We start from the raw sequence: 19,419 nt of genomic DNA, 5'->3' as shown, positions 1-19,419 counted from the left end.
TTGTTTATCCGATCAGTCTCTAAAATTGCCCTGCACAGCTAGGACCAAGGGGAACCTACATATAAAATTTAAGAAAGATCCCTCTAGTTCTTCCGGAGAAATAGCGGTAACAAACCTACAATATCAAAACCAAAGATGGCTGCCTGTCGGCCATGTTGTTTATCCGATCAGTCTCAAAAAAATGCCCTGCACAGCTAAGGACCAAGGGGAACCTACATATAAAATTTGAGAAAGATCCCTCTAGTACTTCTTGAGAAATAGCGATAACAAACTTTCACTATCAAAATCCAAGATGGCTGCCTGTCGGCCATGTTGTTTATCCGATCAGTCTCAAAAGTTGCCCTGCACAGCTAAGGACCAAGGGGAACCTACATATAAAATTTGAGAAAGATCCCTCTGGTACTTCTTGAGAAATAGCGATAACAAACTTTCACTATCAAAATCCAAGATGGCTGCCTGTCGGCCATGTTGTTTATCCGATCAGTCTCAAAAGTTGCCCTGCACAGCTAAGGACCAAGGGGAACCTACATATAAAATTTGAGAAAGATCCCTCTGGTACTTCTTGAGAAATAGCGATAACAAACTTTCACTATCAAAATCCAAGATGGCTGCCTGTCGGCCATGTTGTTTATCCGATCAGTCTCAAAAGTTGCCCTGCACAGCTAAGGACCAAGGGGAACCTACATATAAAATTTGAGAAAGATCCCTCTGGTACTTCTTGAGAAATAGCGATAACAAACTTTCACTATCAAAATCCAAGATGGCTGCCTGTCGGCCATGTTGTTTATCCGATCAGTCTCAAAAGTTGCCCAAAACAGCTGCCGAATGCTGAAAAGAAGTGTTCCTAATTGGTGTCGGGATGCATTTCAATCCAGAGGTGGTTGTAATCAATAATGAATATTCAAATGAAATTAATTACCAAGTTAATGATAAAAGAGAGTGACATAAAGACATTACCAAATCACCCAGGCAAGTAATTATAAGTGACCGCGATTTATCACACATGTTAACTACCAAAAGAATAGTCACCCATTGTTTGAGGGTAACAGCATGTGTTGACCGCATGGTCACAGCATACTTAGACCATGGTTTATGGGGTGTTTTTTATCATTGTTGTGGTGAAAGACTACATGGTCACACCATAGTTAGACCATGGTTTATGGTGGGTTCTTTTACCATTGTTGTGGTGAACACAGTTGACCACTTAATATCAAATCATGGTTGACCCTGTATTATGAAACCATAGTTGAAACAAGAGGCACAAAGGACCTGTATCACTCACCTTGATATCTAAGCAATCATGGAAACATGTACTTGATTTAAGTAATTTTGCAAACAATTCCACATGTTGAGTCTCCATTGCTTAAGAATGTTCCAGATGAAATGATTGAGATCACTTAATCTGTTCTGTAGAAGGAATTTAAAGTTTGTCTCTGGTTACTTTGTTGAGCTGTCTAGCTGCTACACTTTGGGGAGCCAGATCCTCCGTTTATACAATGTGGAGACCTCTTGGTCCGAGGATATTTCATACAAAATCTGTCATTTCTTTGATGAAACTTTGGACTACTCTATTCCAGCATGCTATTGGCCAACAATAATCACAAAAGTGACACCCATCTTTATTAAGAAGAAGTTATTTAAACCTTTTTACACATTTGACTCTGTGACCGTAAAAGTAGGTCAAGGCCATTTACTATAGGAAACTTTATACTTCACTATCCCAGCATGTAGTAACGAAATATCATCACCCAGGGCCTCCTTGTTAAGTAGAATGAGTTGTTAATTTGCTTTTACATATTTGATGCCTGTGACCTTGAAAGTAGGTCAATATCTTCAATAATGTTTTTTTTAGCACATCTGAGCATGCTACTAGTCAAATATCATCCCCATATGTGTCTTAGTTATTCAGAAGAAGTCGTTCAAAAAAATGAAACACATTTGACCCCTGTGACCTTCAAGGTAAGTCAAGGTCATCCATTTGAGAAAACTAAATAGCACTATATCCCATGTACCTTCTTGCCAAAGATTATCACTCTTGGCCTCCTGATTATTTATATATTTTACCACTGTGGCCTCGAAAGTACTTAAAGGTCATTTATTTGAGGACATTTTATAGCACTTCATCTCGGGTACCTACCAGCCAAATATCATGACCCTAGGTCATCTATTTCTTAAGAAGAAATCATTCAAAGTAAAAGCTGACAGCAAAAGATGGACAACAGAGGACAACACATCATAAAAGCTCACAGGCACTTTTTGCCAGATGAGCTAATAATAGGAGAAACATAATTGTGTCAGGTCTAGATCTAGCACTTTGATTAAGCTCAATTGTTCATATGCTCTAAGACGACAAATTACATATTTTTATATATTTGTTTCTGTGGCAACAGGATTATATTGAAAATGAAAACTCAACTGGTACAACTTACCTACTAGATCTGTATGCATATAAAGTTTATTTAACCCTTTCACCCCTATGTAACTTTAGTAGACTCTACCATGCATTGATATGGATGAGCCCATTATGGTCTACAGTGGTGAAAGGGTTAAGTTATCTTAAAAGGTTTTGAGATATGGTCCACAAACTTTAATTTGCATTTTTGGCCGTTTGTTTCATTGGTAACAGAAAAAAATACCAAAACTGAAAACACCCTTATAGTAAGAGGTATTTCTCAACAACTAATTTGATGTAAATAGAAAGATTTGTGAAGTTGTCTTGAATGGTTTTTAAGAGATGCTCCAGAAACAATGACTTTTGTAGTTCTGACTACATGTTTCTAATCTATAGTTAGCTAGTGTTAACTCTTAATTCAGCTACAAACAGACAATTAACTAAGGCTATTTTCTTACAAAGAATCATATTCAATTTTACAAGTTTTGGGATTCTGTTTCCCCAAAATGGAAAGATATGTTATTATTATCATATATATATATAATAATCATATCATATTTTTGTAAATAAACAATTGTATTTCAGTAAAACAAACTTCTAATTCAGTATTTTAGAATAATATAATTCTGCTTGCAATGTCACAGTAACCAAGAATATGGATGAATATGAAGTATATATATCATCGCTTTATTTCATATTTTCAGTTTGGCAAATGTTCAATGAAATTTTCTCCATTTTAGGCGAGACACCCTTTTCCGAAAACAGCTAGAAATAACCCTGTATGTGGATGCTGATTTTATTCAATAAGCAATTTATATTAAAATATACATAACCCTTTCAGCATCACTTCTTCATCCTGCAAAATTCCCTCAAATACATTTATTTGGCACTTTTCTTGTCCACAGGGAAAAAGATTGTTTTGTAAGCTACCACTAGGATCAATCAATATTTCCAGTATTTATCAATCCAGATGAATATTGCGGTTGTTAGTTTTGATTAATAATGAAAAAACTGTTTACATTGTAACCTCTGCCTCCCGTATTAATCATATCAAGAATATTTTGTTTGTGGCCTTGAAACTAAGATGAGATAATTTATGGTTTTATCACAGTGATGAAGCTGCTGTTGCAAATAAAATCTGGTACATGTAAGCAGTATAAATGATATTATACTTTTTAATTATGTCCAAAGTACATGTACTATAATTAAATCTGGTACATGTAAGCAGTATAAATGATATTACACTTTTTAATTATGTCCAAAGTACTATAATAAAATCTGGTACATGTAAGCAGTATAAATGATATTACACTTTTTAATTATGTCCAAAGTACTATGACAGTATGATATAGAAGGATTGGTGGACAATCTGTAATAAAATCAAAACTATGAAAAGTGGGTAAAATTGATGGAATTGATGCTCAAGAAAGCAATTGAATTGGTGTCAGATGAAAGTGAAAGAATGAAAGACAGACTGTTAAGGACAAGGTGGATATAACAGTTTGATAGAGAAGGATTGGTGGGCAATCTTTTATATAAGCATACTGTCATAGTACCAATAATATGTTTTTTCACCAAGGGACTAAGTCCTGCAGACTATTACCGAAACTTACTTTTGTGTAAAAGATAATTAATTCAAGATATTATGACAAGAAAATGCATTTTATTGTTTTTGTGTAAAAGCAATTTCATTCTGAATAGTGTGCCAAGAAAATGTACCAAGTGACATAGCCACCATATCCAAATGATTAACTAGATTATAATTTTTTAATGATGATAATCCAAAATAAGCCTTCGTAGGATCAATTTAGCTCCGTCATAATAGACATCAGATAAAAAAAAAAAAAAAAAACGATGCAAAACAAAATGTCAGCCTTCCTCATTTACTTCAATAAAATAACTTGTTACAATTGTCCGTTAAATTACAACAGCTCATGATTTTAATAGTGTCATAATTTGATGTATTTTGACACAAGTGGTTCTTCTTTTTGGACATCACTGATCTCACAAGTCTCACAAGTCTCCTGTGGGAACACTATATAATGACATCTCTGAGTACATGGAAATCAGGGTGACCCCCAGTAATTAAAAGATACAATCTTGATCATTGCCCCACTTCCCACAGCAACGAAAGCACCTTGCTTCCGCAGCCATCTGTAGTTCTGTAGGTAATGTACGGTGTTACTAGGTGGCTGAATCAGTGCCTATATAAACTTACAAGGGAAAACAGACCAATTTGATTCCTACCCAGGCATGTTGTGTGGGGATCAAGGTTCTATAATTGCTCTATCCATTAACACAAAATTTGAAGTTAACCCTGGCCAACCCTGCACATGGAGACGAGCAGATACCTGTCAGCACCATGATGACAGAAAGCATGTCAGAGAACTTAAACAGCCAATGCTGAAGCATCTAACTAACCTGGATGCTGCTAGCACAACAGGTGGAAGGCCATCAGGATATCGTAATTTGGCAAAATTTGCCTAATTAACTTCACATTAAGGTGTAACAGAATACATTCTAGCACTGGTCTTAGACAGTCATCATTACCGTGTTGTTCAGAGAAGAAATTGCCTCAGCTTATACAGACGACATGGTGGTGCCAATCTAATTGCTAGTTGGCGATTTTCTTTCTTTGATAAAAACTTTTCTAGACTGAAATTGTCTCCGGTACCTAAAACAATTACAGAAACGAATATGGTAATTGAGATCTGATGCTCAATGACTGTTTACTTCGTAGGTGTAGTTTACGTACCAATGTCAACTTGCTGGAACCAATGAAACCCAGTCTGATAGCACAGGTACTGTTTTTTTGTAGTTTATCAAGATAAATTCTTTCTCATGTGACTATTTGAAGCAGCCTCTTTGGTGCATAGCTAGAAGCTAAAAGACCTTTCAAATGTAATTTCAACTTTCTTTTTTTCCTTAATGCTTTCATATTGCCGACTTTTGCACAAGGGAGACACATTGCATCATTTCTCATTATATCCGAGTGCCGCAGAGCAGTTTATATCTCCGCTGTATACAGTTTTATTTGCTGGATAACAAAATGAGGAAAAATTCAATCTTCAATTTTCTACCACAATTAGAGTTGAAAATAAAACAGGCATCTTCAGGATGCATAACTACATGTACATATACACAATACAGGATAAACGTCAGTAGAATCGACATAACCTCACAGGAAAAGCTCCTGGTTTGGGGACATATTTCTATCATTGGAGACAAATCTTTACTGGAAAATAAACCTATCGCAGAAATAAGCATATTTATAGCTTTGTCCTTAATTTATCACCTATATTAGCTATACCTACTTATTCAAAAGCATTCAAAAACGCTAGATATATTTCTCTTCCAAAGGGTGAATATCTACCTAAATTTGGTTTAGGTAGCAGTGTACAGTAGCATACGGTGGCCATGGGTGATATTTTTATACAATGAATAACCCCTGTAATATTACATGTATCTAAATAAAATAAAAAAAATCAGCACTAAAACTGGCATATACATGATGAAGTGGACTATGTGGGCTTCATAATTTTTCAAAAAAGAAATTTGACTTTGGTTTGAGACTACAGTTTTGGGCATTTACAAATCTGTGTCTACCTTTTCATGTAGTCTATTTTTGTAATCAGCGCACGTGTAAATATTGTAAAAATAATCCACCGGAATTACATATGCTAAAACGTGAGTATTTCTGTTACCGAGTAGGCAATATTTAATTTCTGACATGCTGTAGTTTTTTGGTGTTTTTTGATGTGGTAACCATGGTTTATACATGTCCAAAATCTGGGGAAAACAGTTTTGAAAAAAAACACCAGTCTTCTAAACAAAATGTAATCGAAATGTAGTTTATATATATATATATATATATACATACTGTATATATGTAGGTGTGTGGTGTAGGTTGAATCCGCTATCCATGTTTATCTGAGACATGCCCTTTATTTTAGGATCAGGCCATTTCTACTGTACTCTGCTACCTTAAATCTGATATATTGCTATTTAGGAAATCAATATTTTCTCAAAATTTCAATACTCTTAAAGCTACTATTACCTTGAAATTGGTTCTAGTAAATATGTACCCAAAAGTCAATTGAGACCTTCATCTTGTCAAAGGGCAGCAACCATCAAACTTTGATTTAGACTAATGAAGTATCATTTCAGAGATAGCATCCGAAACTCTTCCCTCAATTTTCAGTTGATTTATTACCACTGTGACCTTGACCTTTGACCTAGTGACAATTTTTCCTTTCCTAGGGGCATATCATTCAATGAATAATGGCCTACTTAGAACTCATTGTTTCAAAGCCTTTGTTCAAAAACCTGAGATTTTTTCAATATTTCAATTTTTTATAGCCATTATGACCTTGAACTTTGACCTAGTAACATGAAGCTAAGCACAGATCTTCTTCCTCTTTCTAAGGGGCATCAGCCATCCAAGTTCTGGACAAGGCATCCATAAACCAACATTTTTCAAACTGCAGTCCATAGCCACTGTGACCAGCTGACCTTTGACACGCTGACCTAAATCTATAGCCACCTTCTTCTCCCCTTGGAGCATCATTCACCAATATTGGATTAACAAGTGATTAATTGTTACAACGTTATCATCCTGAAACCATATTTTCGTTCACACAGATACATGGACAGACAAAGCGACAACTCTATGCTCCAGAGAAATATTTCGGGAAGCATAAAAACATTTATTATTTTGTAAACATTTTTCTGAGCCTTTGGCTTGAACACATCCTGAAGTTACTTTGATAGGATCAGCTTGGACCTAGTCTGACAGATAGACAGTTAATCCTGATGAATGACCTTGTCAAGGTCATCCTAGAACTACTTTTACAAAAAATCACTTTTCTTAAGAAAAAAACAACCCCATGAGCAACATGAAGACAATTGGCTGTTACAAATTTACAGAGCATATTTTCCAGGAAATTCTTAAGAATCAGCAAGGAGAAATTGTGCAATTAACTACCGGATATGGCTTCCGTTGCTAGGAGGGTGTGATGTCATTTTATAGTGTTTTGATCAGGTGAATGACCTGCGGCTTAGCAACCAGACAAACTGTCACTGACGTGACACAGCTATCCTATAATACCACCTGGTTACGTCTCTGACAGGAAGTACATTGCATCAGATCTTCGTCAGGAAGCAAATCAACTGTTGCAGATGGCTATTAAATACCATCAGGACTATAGCAGCAGATTTTTTCCCCACTAATGATGTCTATTTATATTTTAAGCAAACTTTACTTTTACACCAATAAATTAACCTCCAAATAAGGCTGTTTCATTACTGTAACCAGTACAGCAAGTTAATTCAGAAAAGGTTAAAAGCCTCTAGCTATAAACGTCATACCTTTGAATTGCTACATTAAATTTCATTACCGTTTTTTCTTTCAATATTTAAGTCAGTATTTTTGTCCCTGTGATATAAGGTATACCTGGGGACAATCCAATTAACTAATGCAGAACTTTTGAACCAGTTTTGTTAACATAAAAATGCGTTTACTTGTATGTGTAGGGTATTCTGCCTTTACAACAGCTATGGGTATATGACTGCAGATACATTTAGAACATCACAGTTTATTATTCATTAAATTCATTGCGGAAAGTAAAATTTATCAGGTCCAAGTAAAAATAAAAGGTACAAGGACTTCCTGAGAAATAGTGATAACAAGGACTGTTTGAGTATGGACAACAGAGTATGGACAGCAGAGTATGGACAACAGAGTATGGACAGCAGAGTATGAACAGCAGTGTATGGACAGCAGCGTATTGACAACAGAGTATGGACAACAGAGTATGGACATCAGTGTATTGACAACAGAGTATGGCCAACAGAGTATAGACAACAGAGTATAGACAACAGAGTATGGACAAGAGCGTATGGACCACAGAGTATGGACAGCAGTGTATTGACAACAGAGTATGGCCAACAGAGTATAGACAACAGAGTATGGACAGCAGTGTATGGACAGCAGAGTATGGACAGCAGAGTATGGACAACAGAGTATGGACAGCAGCATATGGGCAGCAGAGTATGGACAGCAGTGTATGGACAGCAGAGTATGGACAACAGAGTATGAACATCAGAGTATGGACAGCAGAGTATGGACAACAGAGTATGGACAGCAGAATATGGGCAGCAGAGTATGGACAGCAGTGTATGGACAGCAGAGTATGGACAGCAGAGTATGGACAGCAGAGTATGGACATCAGAGTATGGACAACAGAGTATGAACATCAGAGTATGGACAGCAGAGTATGGACCACAAAGCATGGATAACAGAGTATGGACAGCAGAGTATGGACAACAGTGTATGGACAACAGAGTATGGACAACAGAGTATGGACCACAGAGTATAGACAACAGAGTATGGACAGCAGTGTATGGACAACAGAGTATGGACAGCAGAGTATGGACATCAGAGTATGGACCACAAAGCATGGATAACAGAGTATGGAGAACAGAGTATGGACAGCAGAATATGGACAGCAGAGTATGGACAGCAGAGTATGGACAGCAGCGTATTGACAACAGAGTATGGACATCAGAATATGGACAACAGAGATCGGACAACAGAGTATGGACAGCAGAGTATGGACAGCAGAGAATGGACAACAGAGTATGGACAACAGAGTAGGGACAGCAGAGTATGGACAACAGAGTATGGACAGCTGAGTATGGACAGCAGAGTATGGACCAAAAAGTATGGAAAACAGAGTATGGACAGCAGAGTATGGACAACAGAGTATGGACAGCAGCATATGAACAACAGAGTATGGACATCAGAGTATGGACAACAGAGTATGGACAGCAGAGTATGGACAGCAGAGTATGGACCAAAAAGCATGGAAAACAGAGTATGGACAGCAGAGTATGGACAGCAGTGTATGGACAGCAGAGTATGGACAACACAGTATGGACAGCAGAGTATAGAACAGCAGAGTATGGACAACACAGTATGGACAGCAGAGTATAGACATCAGAATATGGACCACAACGCATGGATAACAGAGTATGGACAGCTGAGTATGGACAGCAGAGTAGGACAGCAGAGTATGGACCTAAAAGCATGGAAAACAGAGAATGGACAGCAGAGGATGGACATCAGAATATGGACAAAAGAGATCGGACAACAGAGTATGGACATCAGAGTATGGACAGCAGGACAGCAGAGTATTGACAACAGAGTATGGACAGAGAGTATGGAGAACAGAGTATGGACAGCAGCGTATGGACATCAGAGTATGACAGCAGAGTATGGGCAGCAGAGTATGGACCAAAAGCATGGAAAACAGAGGAGGGACAGCAGAGTAGGACAGCAGAGTATGGACCACAAAGCATGGATAACAGAGTATGGACAGCAGAGTATGACAGCAGAGTATGGACAGCAGCGTATTGACAACAGAGTATTGACAACAGAGTATGGACAGTAGAGTATGGACAGCAGAGTATGGACACCAGAGTATGGACAGCAGAGTATGGACAACCGAGTATGGCCAACAGAGTATAGACAACAGAGTATGGACAGCAGCATATTGACAACAGAGTATTGACAACAGAGTATGGACAACAGAGTTTTGACAACAGAGTATGGACAGCAGAGTATGGACAGCAGTGTATGGACCACAGAGTATGGACAACGGAGTATGGACAACAGAGTATGGACAACAGAGTATGGACACCAGAGTATGGACACCAGAGTATGGACATAAGCGTATGGACAGCAGTGTATTGACAACAGAGTATGGACAGCAGTGTATGGACCACAGAGTATGGACACCAGAGTATGGACAACAGAGTATGGACAACGGAGTATGGACAGCAGAGTATGGACAACAAAGTATGGACAACAGAGTTTTGACAACAGAGTATGGACAGCAGAGTATGGACAGCAGTGTATGGACCACAGAGTATGGACACCAGAGTATGGACAGTAGCGTATGGACCACAGAGTACGGACAGCAGAGTATGGACAACAGAATATGGACAGCAGCGTATGGACAAAAGTGTATGGACAACAGAGTATATGGACATCAGAGTATGGACAGCAGGACAGCAGAGTATTGACAACAGAGTATAAACAGCATAGTATGGACAGTAGAGTATGGACAGCAGAGTATGGACAGCAGAGTTTGGACAACAGAGTATGGACAGCAAAGTATGGACAACAGAGTATTGACAACAGAGTATTGACAGCAGAGTATGGACAACAGAGTATGGATAGCAGCGTATGGACCACAGAGCATGGATAACAGAGTATTGACAGCAGAGTATGGACAACAGAGTATGGATAGCAGCGTATGGACAGCAGAGTATGGACAGCAGAATATAGACAACAGAGTATGGACAACAGAATATGGACAACAGAGTATGGATAGCAGAGTATGGGCAGCAGAGTATGGACAACAGAGTATGGACAACAGAGTATGGACAGCAGAGTATGGACAACAGAGTGTGGACAACAGAGTATGGACAACAGAGTATGGACAACAGAGTACAGATAGCAGAGTATGGACAATAGAGTATGGACAACAGAGTATGGACAACAGAGTATGGATAGCAGCGTATGGACAACAGAGTATGGACAGCAGAGTATAGACAACAGAGTATGGACAACAGAATATGGACAACAGAGTATGAATAGCAGAGTATGGACAACAGAGTATGGACAACAGAGTATGGACAGCAGAGTATGGACAACAGAGTATGGACAGCAGTGTATGGACAACAAAGTATGGACAGCATAGTAATGACAACACAGTATGGACAGCAGCATATGGACAAGAGTATGGACAACAGAGTATAGACAACAGAGTATGGACAACAGAGTATGGACAACAGAGTATGGACAGCAGAATATGGACAACAGAGTATGGACAGCAGAGTATAGACAACAGAGTATGGACAACAGAATATGGACAACAGAGTATGGATAGCAGAGTATGGACAGCAGAGTATGGACAACAGAGTATGGACCAGAAGCCATTTCAACAGTCTATTATCTGATGATGGTAGGCTATAATGTTTTACAGACCACAGCTGCATGCCAAACCCTGTGCCATGGCGAAAAAAACACTGGTCCTCTGGTCCTAACTATATCATCTCGTATTTAAAAAAGATTTTCAAACAACATTGCCATTGTATCATGTTGTTTTTGTAATTTTGTCAAAAAAAAAATCAGGTGGACAACTGTTTTTTACATTCTCATGTAAATGACACAGAGTGTGGAAACACTTTCTAATCTCGCAATTTTATCTTTATTTTTTTGTGAACAATCTTTGATCTTAGAAAATTAAGTATGCCATAAACTTTTTTTATTATGTTAATTTTATCTAAACCTTCAAATGAATGTTTTCTGATATTATGAGAGGTCCAATAACTATAAAAAAAAAATATACTTTTATTTGAGTCAAAACCAGAAACAGGTATTTATTTGTTAGCCCTCAGTGTTAAGGAAAGCAGACCATGAATGTAAACAAAAGTGTCCTACCTGTCACTCTCTTTGCAAGGTAGATGAGGTCATCATGGAGAAAGTCTTTGCCCCTATTTTCTGCTCGTCCAGTAAGAGGAAAATACGATTTCACCTTCCAGCTTTTCTTCTTTTTGTCCTTTGTTAAGTCTGGAAGTAGAACAGCAAATTAAATGTAATAAAGTATAATAATTACGTGCATAACAGTTGCAGGAAAAGGCCAGTATCAAAATGTTTTAAGCGAATCAGAAATATAATAGTTAAACAGATTGACACAAATTTAAAGCAAACGTCTAGTAGATAACAGCGGTGTGCTACAGGGCAGAAAGATATTGTATTTCAGAGCCAGTAAAAGTCTTATACTCTCACTATTAAGATATAAATTAGGCCTGTAAAAAGCTTCAGAATCTCCAGCAGGCTAGCTTATTTTGCTATAGATATGACACTATTCTGGATATTAGTCCTTTAGTTGCCCTGGTACGGAATCCACACGTTAGCCTCTGGCAGGAGATTCATAATGAATTCTGCCAATAAAAAAAGGGAAAACCATTTAATTTAGTTTCCAAAAAATGAAGTATCTCAAGAGGGGACACTCTCGTTTTAAGATGAAGGATTGAAGAGTTTGCACTGTACTTAAACTTCGAAATCAATGAGTCATGACCTGATCGGGTTATTTATTGTATTTTAATGGTTTCGCAGCAGGAATGGAGAGGGGAAGAAGAGAGCGAAGAGGGGGGCATTCTATCTGGAACAACATTGGCTGTTATCGGCTATTATACCATTTATAATGTTTTGCTAATATTTTAATAATGTCACAATGTACTTTTATTGTGATGTCATAATTCACAATGGGGTTTTTTTTCAATTAAAAACAGAAATAATGTAAAACATTGCTATATTTGTATAGCAGAACTGGACTAGGTCGATTGTGGTGACCAGGTAGTCCAATTGGTAAAGCGTCCGTCTCGAGTTGGGAGAGTTCCAGGTTCAAGTTCCAGTTCAAGTCATTTCTCTTTTTCCTGTTACATGGAAACTTATGGATATAAGTGTTGTTTGTACACAGGTCAGTCATCCAAATTAGGTAATGGTTAAGTGATATGCCCAATAAAACATGGGGGCATTTAAGGCACATTGCTAGTCGTTCTCAGAAACTGTATCAGATATAAATGTAGTCATGTGACTGGTCAGTCATCCAAATTAGGTAATGGTTAAGTGATATGCCCAATGAAACATGGGGGCATTTAAGGTACATTGCTAGTCGTTCTCAGAAACTGTATCAGATATAAATGTAGTCATGTGACTGGTCAGTCATCCAAATTAGGTAATGGTTAAGTGATATGCCCAATGAAACATGGGGGCATTAGGTACATTGCTGGTCATTCTCAGCAACAGCAGCAGAGTGTTAGGACATAAAACATTTGATACAGCTGAGATAGCCCCTTTTAATTAACCCAAATATAGGTTGGATGAATTATAATTACAATATATAGCTAGAAACATTATATACATCACTTTGAGTGTTTTGTATTTGAATTACTGTAATAAACATTAATGTCTAACTCATGATGCTTGGTTTGTGATTACAAAAACAGACTAGGTCTGAAAGGGCCTCACTATGTGACTGACCAGACCCCACCATGTTATATTTTTAGTAACATTGACCTTGACCATAACAGCTTTTTAAACCCAATTTGCACATCTACATATCAGTGTATCACCATGTCAAATTTTAAATAGAGAAGTCCTCTTTGGGTTTAGAGAAAAGGACTGTAACCTCCATGGTCTATTTTTAGTAACAGTAACTGCAACCGTGACCTCAAAAACGTTTAAACCTCCTACTGCACATCTCCATATCACAGTGTATCACCATGTAGTCCTTCCGAGTTTGAAATAATCTCTGGAAATGAAAGTGTGGACACGCAGGGAGACAGCTGGACAGACACTGTTGGTACTATAGGGCACCTGCTTCTCCAATGCAGGGCCATAATAAACTAGAATTATGTCAGTGTGACATTAAAGCCGCTCACCACTTTATATTTAATTTCTTCAGTAACACGTTGAGCATCAATATCTACTGTACTACCTCAGATATGTGTTCTGTATTCTGCTAATTGAAAATCAGGTCATGTGATGATGTTGCCTTTGGAATTTCCAAAATCAATCACCTCTTAAATGATGCCTTAGAAACATTTCTCCCTCTCCTCTTTTTTCACCCAACTTTTGTGACGCATTGTTGTAATTTTCATTAATTAGCACCCTCCAATGATGTGACATGAGCATTTACATACAGAATGCCAATCGGTGAATGGATAATAAAGAATATGTGCAGTTTGTGCTTGTGAAATGAAGGATAATTAACAGTAGTGGGAAAACATGCATGAAAAAAAGAGACATTGTACTCCTTTTATTTTTATTTATTTTTTATTCCTATTAATAATAATTATTAATATATGTAGTGACTTTATTTACTGTCATTGAATATGTTCTTGGAATATATTTAAATTATATTTCTCAATGCGACTTTACCAACGTAAGAGTTATTTCCCTTACAACGGATTGGATAATATTTTGACATGGCGCGAATTCTTGTCAAACAGCAGTGGCAATTGAGTCATGTTCTTAAATTGTTACATTTTCATAAATAAATACACCAGAAATAGTATGCTGTGTAACAGAAATGTTTGATAAGCATATACAGTTCACATATCATCTCGTCTCAGAGCCACGTCTGTGGTAGCACCGATAGTTTATTACCGTTATCAACCTAAGCTTAAAAACACTCAATAAACCTCATGGACCTTTCACAGTCTGAAAATTAACTAACTCGAGTTATACAAACATATAACCAACCAGTAGTTGTTGGGCGATCTATATTTTTGTGTATCAGACAATGTATTCTTCATTTTCATGTAAAATAATCATGACCATGTCTATTAACCATATCACACTGGCATAACAGCATTTTATCAGGAAATATTACATCATACTCGGTTCAAACAATCTAATTCAATAGTTTTTACGTACATTTGCTCTTTCATCAGCTTTCCATGATGTGTATCCCCAGGAAATTTCCCCTTTATTGTTATGAATGTCTGCCTATCAGCAAACAGTTGATCTCCAGTAACCATATAGTCAATAGACTTGTCTATTGAAGTACACTGACCTTTACCAGAACTCAGTACAAACTAATGCAACCATGTAATCATCTCCTTAGTCTAACAACACACAGACAGCTCTTACTATTCACTGAGGCAAGTACACCTCAAGGAAATTGCATGTCTACACAATTCTTTGATTAATTAAATATCTTCAATTCAGAAGGACTAGGATAAATTGATATGTATACAAATATGTCATCCCTACATCAATATACTTCCGATGTTAGTCTAGGGAAAAGTCTCAATTTTGTAGTAATGGACTGCCTCAAAGGGACATAACTGCAGACAGTGGTTAAACACCTATGTTTTTTGTATCAGTGAGATTTGACAGAGTATTTGACATAAGATCTGAATGTAGACAATACCTTATACCACCGATAGGATAACAAGACATTTAAACTCAATCTTACCACCGATAGGATAACAAGACATTTAAACTCAATCTTACCACCGATAGGATAACAAGACATTTAAATTCAATCTATAGAAACTAAAACGTGGACAAAGTTCAACTTCAGATCATTAAACCTGAAGAGTCATGAAATAGTTGAGGGTATACATTGCATATTATTTATACAAACCTTTCATCTGATGGTACATATGAACTTCTGATTGCTATATAGAGAATAATACATGTCTTTTTCCATATCACACCCAGTATCAACCCGAGACTGCAATATCAGCCCAAGGGCTGATATTGGTCGAGGGTTGATACTGGGGCTGATATGGAAAAAGGCATGTTTTATTCTGTTTATTACATACTTACTAATAAAAGCTACTTTCTTTTGATCTATTTTTCTTTTGAATTATTGAAAAACGAAAAATTTCCAAAAGGGGTGTGATACGGGTTTTTCGGGCTGATATGGGTTTATGGGTGTGATATGGCAGGGCTGATACGGCTTTTGGGGTGTGATACGGCGAGGGCTGATATGGGTAATTGTGTCGTATCGCATATATAAAAAACCCGTATTTATTAGTAAGTATGTAATAAATCATTTTAATTTTCAGTCATAGATTTGGTTTTACTGTAACTATGGAAACCATGCATGCATGGATTTCAAAACAAAGTGACAGTTTCATCTTCTACATTATAGTGATGAAATGTATGGTAAATCAACACACAGTGAAACTTCTACCTTGTAAATTACTTATGTTTAAATAATGAGTTTATTGTCTTAAATAGTTTGAATAATAGTTGAATCACTTTCAATAAAGTTGAAGTTTTCAATTCATTATCTTTGTAAATACTCAAGATGAAATAGTTAATAACTTATCAGGACGATCAAGCTCTAAACATCTGGGCCCATGATACCTGCTATTGGAACAGGACTACTGACATCACATAATCAAATTGCATTCCAAAAGTTTTTAAAGGTGGTAGCAGAAACCATTCTTGATAATCCAATTTAAGCTACAGGAAAAATGGCAAAATCAAAGCAGTAATTTTAAGTTGTGTTCAACATTCATTTCTTTAATCTTTTAACTCATTCTCCCCTGAAGACACATTTGAACTCTTCCAATTCAAATGTTGCAATAGTTCGTTAGGAAATTTGAGTAAAATGCTACTAGCTGAAACTGACATGTGACACAAAATTGTGTAAACAAGGAAATTCATGGAATATATCTCCCCAGGACATGTTATATCTGTGATCTGTTTCTGAGGTTTCAGTGTAGACATACTATTCAATAAAATGGAGAATCCTAGGCAGACAGGTCGGGAACTCTCCAGCTCTCTACTGAAGGTGGAGGTATGGATACTAAATATCATGAACTCTGGAAGGCAGCATCGTTAACAGGCATAACATGACACTAAATGTACAATTGTAGAACATATAATTTGGTTGACATCTAATCATTTTAGGGGAGCAATCACAAGCAGATAGTACGTACACACATAGCTTAACACCTGGCATTACAAACGTGCACACTTAAGGCAAATTTGTTATCACAAAACCAGTTTTGGTTTTTAGTTTCGGTTTAGAACTGGTTTATCTTTGGTATCAAAAGTGGTTTTGGTTTTACTACTGTTCAAACAAATAACTGATTTAATATAAAAAAAATGGCTTCAAAACAAATGTGTTCAGCACTGTAACAGGAAAAAGAATAGTGTGCTCCCACCGGGGATCGAACCCTCGATCTCCAGGTTCCTAGTTGGACCCTCTACCACTGAGCTAAAGGGAAATTCCCTCTAGCTCGAAGCTTTAAGGCAACCTTAATCCTATGTACAATTAAACCCTGCCACAAGCACTAATACTAATTCACATGTTCCTCAATGATGATGATGATGAAGCAGCCGCGATTACGTATCATATAAAGAGAAAACTGCTGTAATGACTGTCACACACAAGTGTACAATCTACTAATGGAAACAAAAACTAGCAAAATAAAACTGATTTTTATAAAAATAAGAACAAACATTTTTCAACAAATTTCACCTGCCGGAAGTAGCCGTTATATGTTTCTGTGCATCTTTTATATTCAGTGGATATTTCAAGTATGATTTTTTATTATATCTTAAAACAATTCCTCTGCATTCGCTACATTCTACCATCATGCTTTCTATCGATGCCATCATTGATTGGGAAACCAACTACAAAATCACATCCGGGTTGGTTTGATGAGTTTTCTGAACCGGTTTTGTTTTGCCTTTAACAAATGAAAACCCAGTTTCAGTTTAAAACTAGTTTGAAATCAAAGCTAGCTTTGTGATAACAAATTTGTCTATAATTTGGCATCTTCGATATCCAGGGGTTACGCTCACTTTCGCTCTCTGTACCCCTGGAATATGTTATAGCAAATTCAAAGGCACGCTTCTAGCTATTTGATTGGTGTCAGGTAAAAAGTCCTGACCAATCACTAGGCTGATGTTTGTTCTTTGAAGATTACAGAAGAGCGACGCCCGACTTCCGTTACGTGACCTCGAGATTCTTTTGATGTACATGAAAGTTTCAAACTAGTCTTTTCGTTTCATCCACAAGGTGCTGCACGATGAGCCAAAGATTTTGCTATGACATATTCCAGGGGTGTAGAGACCGAAAGTGAGCATATAACCTCTGGATATCGAGGATAATAATTTGACTGAGCCAATTTAGAGGATTTATTGCAAGGACATAAATCAACCCATCAGAAGTAGGTAGACTCATTAATTTCACAAAGATAAGCATGCTTCAAATTGTCGATCAATCTTACCTGGTACCTGCCATTACAAGTGTGCACACTGAATTTGGTTTAAATGGAACCATATTTAGGAGAGTTGTTGCATGGAAGCCAAAAGTGACAGACAGAAAGACAGATGAAACACAGTTATCATCATATCATTACACTTTATAGCAATGGCATCTCTATGTTGTCATGTAATCAGTGTGGCCAATGATGAGATGAGTTGATAGTGTATTCAAGAACATGTACCACTATCTAAACTAGCGATTCTAGTATAAACTCATAAGAGTTAATTGCCATTTCTTATGATTTTTATTGACTAACATTATGCCTGGTTCATTTATGAGGTATTGAATAAGACTAAAGATTCTAATGTGGTTATGTTAAATCCCATTCTAATTCACTGGAGATGTAATGTCAATGTAATTCTGCCTCACTTTGAATATTCTTGAGGTCACTGATCCTAAGCAAAGTGACCAAGATTTTGAAGAAAACACAAAATAATTTCTTAAAATCGTCATTTGGTGGTTTTAGCTTATATAAATTAGAAGGAAGATTACCTGTTTTATTTTCAATAAAGTAAACGAGGGAGCTTAAACACCCAGGATTCCTTTACGGTAGACGTTTTACTGTTGGCATGTTGGTAGGCTAGGCCTACGGTCATCATGATATATTTTGAAATTTGCTGTGCATTGCCAGTAAAACTCAATAAGCGACAATATATAATCACCATATGTTGTCACAACGGGTGGCACGTTTGTTAGGATATCTCATTGGGCAATATTACAAAATAATTAATAATAATAAAACATCAAATATGGATATGATAATGTCTCGAAGCAGCAAATTAACCAGAAGATATGATAACAAGAGGCCCATGGGCCTTAACGATCACCTGATATATTTATACAGAGAGTTGATTTCGTTTTTAACATGAACAGAAATATTATTCAAAGCGACAAAAAACAATAAAACCACCTTATTCAATATCAAGCATACAGATTTCAGACTAAAAAGGATTTGAAACTAGCACCTCTGATTCTAAACAAGGAAAATGAAGAAATTTTAGCACACTGACTCCCTTGAGCCCCACCCTACAGCCCTTGGGGGTAGGGCTGGCTCAAAATTTTCAAAGTATCAAACTGTCAACTCAAGGTTATAATTCCAATCAAGTTATTAACATGTAATATTCAAAGTATCATTTGCCATTATAAACCATAATA

At 36.9% G+C, this 19,419-nt stretch overlaps 1 protein-coding gene across 1 annotated transcript in view; it reads right to left on the bottom strand.

Annotated features, from left to right (window-relative positions):
• LOC110457206 (gem-associated protein 5-like) overlaps positions 1-19,419 on the bottom strand; it is a 193,533-nt gene that overhangs the window by 137,844 nt on the left and 36,270 nt on the right. Inside the window, exon 17 of the mRNA XM_021508373.1 lies at positions 11,901-12,029. Within this exon, the coding sequence (XP_021364048.1) occupies positions 11,901-12,029 (129 nt within the window). The remainder of the gene's footprint in view (positions 1-11,900; positions 12,030-19,419) is intronic.

The sequence above is a fragment of the Mizuhopecten yessoensis genome, unplaced genomic scaffold (assembly GCF_002113885.1).
Source record: "Mizuhopecten yessoensis strain PY_sf001 unplaced genomic scaffold, ASM211388v2 scaffold9049, whole genome shotgun sequence".
In the NCBI taxonomy this organism is placed as follows: Eukaryota; Metazoa; Mollusca; class Bivalvia; order Pectinida; family Pectinidae; genus Mizuhopecten; species Mizuhopecten yessoensis.
The sequence above is the reverse complement of the archived record's forward strand: the minus strand, read 5'-3'. Positions and strand labels throughout refer to the sequence as shown.